General features: G+C 40.8%; 2 protein-coding genes across 2 annotated transcripts; both read right to left on the reverse strand.

Moving 5' to 3' along the window:
- Positions 705–1,941, reverse strand: LOC8068433 (early nodulin-93). Its single transcript, XM_002437758.2, has 4 exons — positions 1,659–1,941; positions 1,474–1,535; positions 1,319–1,394; positions 705–1,148 (listed from the first exon to the last, which is right to left on the reverse strand). The coding sequence occupies exons 1-4, from the start codon at positions 1,720–1,722 to the stop codon at positions 1,003–1,005; spliced, it is 348 nt and encodes a 115-aa protein (XP_002437803.1). The 5' UTR covers positions 1,723–1,941; the 3' UTR covers positions 705–1,002.
- Positions 2,641–6,000, reverse strand: LOC110430721 (auxin-induced protein 5NG4-like). The gene is made up of 7 exons (XM_021448581.1): positions 5,654–6,000; positions 5,305–5,367; positions 5,097–5,213; positions 4,334–4,577; positions 3,738–3,896; positions 3,117–3,268; positions 2,641–2,982 (listed from the first exon to the last, which is right to left on the reverse strand). The coding sequence occupies exons 1-7, from the start codon at positions 5,845–5,847 to the stop codon at positions 2,829–2,831; spliced, it is 1,083 nt and encodes a 360-aa protein (XP_021304256.1). The 5' UTR covers positions 5,848–6,000; the 3' UTR covers positions 2,641–2,828.

Here is a 6,000-nt window from a genome sequence, read left to right on the forward strand (position 1 = left end):
GTGTGTGAAACCAAAACAAACGGGGCGCACATACCTAGACATTGTTTACTTCCAAAATTTTTTACAAAATAGAAATAGTAGCATTTTTGTTTGTATTTGACAAATATTGTCCAATTATGGACTAATTAGACTCAAAAGATTCGTCTCGTCAATTCCGACAAAACAATTAGTTTTTATTTTTATCTATATTTAATACTCCATGCATACGTCTAAAGATTCGATATGATGGTGAATCTGAAAAATTTTGCAAAATTTTTTAGAAACTAAACAAGGCCCTACTAGCAGCAAGATTATGGCCTTGTTTAGTTCCAAAACATTTTGCAAAATAGGAATAGTAACACTTTCGTTTGTATTTGATAAATATTGTCTAATCATGAGCTAACTAGGCTCAAAAGATCCGTCTCGTCAATTTCGACCAAACTGTGTAATTAGTTTTTATTTTCGTCTATATCTAATACTCCATGCATACGTCTAAAGATTTGATGTGACAGGGAATCTGAAAAATTTTGCAAAATGTTTTGGAAACTAAACAAGGCCTATGCTCAACTTGTCAACTCCAAAACCTCGCAGTCTCGCACTACATGCATGACGATAGTAATCTTCACGGCTCCTGATGACAGGGGATATTTTTTTTTCCCACTGTCAGCTCAGTCATTTTGATCAGTTTGGTGTTGCATGGATAGTTCAGAGTCCAGATGAGGCGATGGAAAGAAGGGGTGTAGAAGTGTTTCATTACTGTGATACATGTCACTGACGATATATATAGTCGTACACAGCATGAACGCATGTTCAAAGCAGCAGAGATTACGGCACTGTGCATAAGCTACGCTAATAAGCTCGCAGCTACTACTTGCTGGTCTGCAATGCAGTCAGGGGCCTGCTTATATTGCGACGACTAACATATACGTAGACTCTAGTACGCTACTATATATATATATAGATGGAAGTACAGATGTAGCAGCGCACATCATAACAGAGTATTAATTTGCATAATTTGGAGGTTTAAGGCCTGAAGAAGGCCGGGTGGGGACGGCCGGTGGCCTGGAAGGAGGTGTTCTTGAGGCGCTCTGGTGCGTTCTCGAACGAGTGCTGCCTCGCCAGCGAAAGGATCTTCTTGTCCGCCGCGATGAAGTAGGCCATCCCGGCAACTGCATGCATGCATGAGTCGTCAATAGTCGTTTGAGGGCAAAACGTGTAGCATATCAGTTTTCAGTGAGTAATTATATACTGTATGTTGGAAAACATGTACTTGTTCACTGTTCAGTTGAAGAAGCAAAAGATGGAGATGCAGAGAAGTGTGTGCAGTAGTTATTAGTACCTGTGGAGATGATGAGTGCCTGGCCGGTGGGGTTGATGTTGGCCTTCGCCCATGGCAGCATCCTCACGCTCGCCAGCTAGGACAACAAACACTTATGATTACAGGGGGAAAAAAATTAGAGTTTTGAGTTGTTTGGTGATGAGAAGAGAACTCACAGTGGGAATCGCGGAGGCGACGGTTGCTACAGCTGCTGCCTTGGCTCCTGCGAGGGTCGCCTCTGCAGACAAGAGCAGCATGAGAGAGAGAGATCGTCAGTTACACTACAGCAATAGATCACTCTCTAGTGTGTGTGTGAGAGTGAGTGTGAGCACTGAGCAGCTGTGTGAACAGTGACACGTACCTCGGGAGCAGCGCTTGGCGAGGGCAAGCTTCTGGTCCAGGGACGCGCGGCTCACCGTCGACATGCTGATCACTTTTGTTCGTGAATTGAAGAACAAGATACTACTCGTTAGGAACAGAAAGCAGACTGGAGTACGTGTTCAGAGATGGCCGGATGGGTTGCAATGCAAGAAGAGGAAGGCGGAGGCCGTGAATTTATATGCACGGCGCGGCAGCAGGCGGGACCGGCGCCGGAGAAGGAGGGGATGGAATCGGCGGGCGGCAACGGGGGCCGGACGTGGTTTCGGGGCGAAATGAAACGAAACCCATGTGTGGCGTTGGGCGCGATCATGTGAGTGACGAGGGCTCCATCTCTTCCCTGCCTCACCTGATCACCAGATCACCTCGTGTGATTCCACGTAGCCAACAAAGTGAATAAACGTGACAAGCTGAGGGATCGAGCGTTCATGGAAAGCAGGAAAGATATACTAGTATATACTACTGTAGTAGATAAAAGGGAGATGCTTTTCTCTATCTGATGATGAAAGCAGAGCGATCATGGTTTCAGGGCCCTCAGTTTTTGGGGGCGCCCCTGTTTTCTCACTGCAGTAGTAGTAGTAGTGCAGTGCAGGGCAGCAGGCACCAACACAACACTCCCATTCCCATGTACGTCACGGTGTGTCTCTGTGCGCACCTTTCATGGACCCCGCTTGTCTCCTGCAGGCTCCAGAGATGGGCGATCAGTTATCTGCAGATATGTGTAGCAACACCCACTTAGGCCTTGTTTAGTTCCGAAAATTTTTTGGATTTTAGTACCGTAGCATTTTCGTTTGTTTGTGCTAAATATTGTCCAATCATAAACTAACTAGGCTTAAAAGATTTGTCTCGTAAGTTATAGACAAACTGTACAATTAGTTTTTGTTTTCTTTTATATTTAGTGCTTCATGCATGTGCCACAAGATTTGATATGACGGGGAATCTTGAAAAGTTTTAAAATTTCAGGGTGAACTAAACAAGACCTTACTACCACTTATCCAATGGCCACTGTGCTAAAATTACGGAACAAAACTAATATTCCAACTTTACTTTCAAATCACAGCGTAGAAACAGTCGTAGGTACAAGTATACTCGCCTCTATAAACACACACCTACACATCCTGCTATACGACCATAGTTCGTAGGAGAAAAATTCTTATAGATCTTCCCTCATAATGTAATTTTCTTCATGAAGGAGATTCTGTTCCAAGCTTCTTTCAGAAAGCAGGTCGCTGTCGCTTTTGGTCTCCTTGCTTTTTGCCCACAATACACAATAGAGACCCGCAACTATGACCACCGCACCTATAACTCTGTAAATGATCAGAAAACAGGATAAAAATTGTCAGAAGATTTGGTGAGTGAACACCAATTTGTTGTTGCTGCTGCTGCTTCATGCCATGTATTGTTGTCATAACTCACAACTTTAATGGTGTGTGTTTCTTACCCTCCAATGTAGAGTTTGTCACCAAGGAAAATAGAAGCCATGATAGCAACCATCACAGTTTGCAACGGTTGGAAGACAGAAACGAAGTGAGGCCCTCCCTTATTTATGCACCAAATCATAATATACCAGGCAATACCAAGTACCACAATACCCTACATTCATTAGTACAAGCAAGGCATTATTGTACATTCACTCGCATACATATCTAAGCTTCTTTCCATGTTTACCTTTCTGAAATCTCATGTTGTCGATTGAGATATTGACAGCATAAATAAACAAGTATATTTTGGAAGGCAAATAAACAAGTATATTAAAGTTCATTTATGTTCTTAGTCCAATAAACATAGTAAGTCCGATTTCAGAAGCATATCCACCAAAGTTAGCATGACAAAATCTTCATAAAACCCTCTCCAGTTCATGTTTACTTCTATAAACTCAATGATTAAAATTTGTTGCCCAAAGCCCTCAAGCTAAATACCAATATAGACTTCACTTTTAAGAAGTGTCGACACAAAGCGACAAGATATGACTTTGATTTAGATAATAAGATCTTAACAAGATCTTGAATAAGATATAATTGGAAATGCACAACATAATCAACTTATTAGAAAAGATAATTACAGCATATAAGATGGTGAGAAGCTCGCCTCCAGAGTGGATCTTCCACCTTTCAATGTTGCTCTCAAAAAATGGTGCTACAACGACAAGCTGTATAAACCCCAATGCCAAAGTGATAGTGAAAGATGACAACTTAGCTGGGTATTTCTTCAAAACTGGGACCTGTTAAAAGTTAATAAGTTACAAGAGTCCTGAATACAAATTATGTACGCTAGAAACTTGTTGTTGAGAACTTAAAATCTAAACAGAATTTGGAGGAAAACTTATTGTAAGAAAACAACAAAATTTCAGGCAATGAACCCATATAACAAAGCCAGGAATCATGCTGTGGACGTAAATTTAAAATTGACACATACATTTATGTAAGTTACTAGAAACAACATTTTTTGGTCTCTATGTTATAGTGGGGAAATGGCTATAGTACATTGCTAACAGTTTTCCTTTGTGATAAGTTTTGAGTTACCCAGTCTCACTCATTAGATATCTGTATTATTTGGTAGAAATGATAATATAAAGGGCATAAAAATGCAAATGAATATGCCAATACATAGGCAAACACTAAAAGAAGTTAAGTAGAAGGCGAAATAGCAGTAACAAACCTGCAGAACCATCCATCCAGACAAACAGAGACAATTCACAAACATGATGAGACATCCTGCGATCCAGGTAAATCTTGGACTCAGGATAAGTTTAATGTCTTTCAATTTGTGGGTACCCTCTGAATGTGTTGTCGTCAATGGCATCCCTTTGTAGAGGGTTATGATGGTTGCCCCTGCTATGGTAATCACAGTGCCTGCTATTTTTGCCAGCCCATGTCTGCTTCTAATATTTACCTGTTCAATTCTGGGTGTAGGAAGACAACAAATCTCAATATTACTAACTAGAGGCCTTTGACGGAGTGTCTACGTTAATTTTCATGAGACGCTCTAGAAAAAAGATAAGCTCTAAAAATTCTCACAATAATTAGAAATATCTGCATTTTAATTTGGTAGACTCTAATTATCATCATCTCCAATAACAGCGACCATAACAAGTATGATCATTATAATATTAATTGCATAGAAAGGTACATTATATTAGAGAACATCTGAAAAAGACATAGCTAAGCTGGTCAAATTTCCCTGATTTGGGATTTCAGATCCAGCTAGCTCAGGCAAGTAGATTAGGTTCTAGACAATAAGAAAATACATATGGATCTTGTACCATTAACTGTTATGCCTCCTTGGCCCTACACCATGGAAATTCTATATACAATTGCTCATTTTAATTTCATATCCATCAAAGTTTGCTTTAGATAACATATTTTCCATTATTTGTAATTACAAATTACATAATAAATAAAACATGACATTTGCTATTTACCTCAAAACAGCAGCCATCACAAATGTGATTGCAGGGACAGAGTTTTGGATGACAGAGACATAAGTTGGTGACAAGTAGTACAAACCAAGAATATAAAGCCCCTGTGTGAATGTAACCCTGCACGGATTATAGGAGCAGTTAAAAACTCTAAATTGTACACAAGGATCTTAAAATGATCAAACATGAATGCAATTATTGTACACATTACCCCACTGCAGCCAACATGAAGAAGTCAATCATCAAACGTAACGTCAGGGGTGGCCTATCTTTCCTGTAATAAAGAGGTAAGTTGCTTTTTTTGGGACTGAGATAATAATACCCAAAATTTTGCAAAACTTAGATTCGAGTGTTAAACACCTAATTACCAAAGTACTAGTACTCAAAAGGAGTAGCATGCATCATGCTCCTAAAGTTTTGGTTCTGGAAGTCCAAAAACAACAGTCAAAATTTCAGTAGCACTTTTGAAATGAACTTCTCTAATTGTAACTCTCTAGAGCACTAGGAGATCAATCACCAGTAGTAACCTGTGTAGAGTACTAGAGTTTACATATACTCACTTCTCGAGGAAGTAGGCAACAGGAGCAATCACAAGCAGTGCCGAGCCGTTTCTGTAGACGAGGAACGCCATCTTGCTGACGCCCATGTCGAGCGCCGCCCTGGACACGACGTGGAAGCCCGCTATGAGCATCTCCAGCACCAGCACCGCCGCTACCAGCTTCACCTTCGCCATGGCACCCTCCTCCATCGCCATGGGATCTCTAATTTTCAGACTAACAATCTCGCTACAGTTGTAGGATCGGGGATAGGGAGAGCTAGAGCAGGTTGGAGGAAGACGAAACTGTACAATAATGAAGCTGAAGCAGCGCTCTTTCAGTAATGATTGTTGTTGTGTGGACTGGAAGGC

Source organism: Sorghum bicolor, chromosome 10, assembly GCF_000003195.3.
Source record: "Sorghum bicolor cultivar BTx623 chromosome 10, Sorghum_bicolor_NCBIv3, whole genome shotgun sequence".
NCBI classification, from domain to species: domain Eukaryota; kingdom Viridiplantae; phylum Streptophyta; class Magnoliopsida; order Poales; family Poaceae; genus Sorghum; species Sorghum bicolor.

Coding starts and splice junctions, on each gene's coding strand:
- LOC8068433 (XM_002437758.2), bottom strand. CDS start 1,722: ATGTCGACGGTGAGCCGCGCGTCCCTGGACCAGAAGCTTGCCCTCGCC. Junction 1,395..1,473: donor TCGCCTCCGCGATTCCCACT/GTGAGTTCTCTT, acceptor TTGTTGTCCTAG/CTGGCGAGCGTGAGGATGCT. Junction 1,149..1,318: donor GGCACTCATCATCTCCACAG/GTACTAATAACT, acceptor GCATGCATGCAG/TTGCCGGGATGGCCTACTTC.
- LOC110430721 (XM_021448581.1), bottom strand. CDS start 5,847: ATGGCGATGGAGGAGGGTGCCATGGCGAAGGTGAAGCTGGTAGCGGCG. Junction 5,368..5,653: donor GTTGCCTACTTCCTCGAGAA/GTGAGTATATGT, acceptor TCTTTATTACAG/GAAAGATAGGCCACCCCTGA. Junction 2,983..3,116: donor GACAAACTCTACATTGGAGG/GTAAGAAACACA, acceptor GATCATTTACAG/AGTTATAGGTGCGGTGGTCA.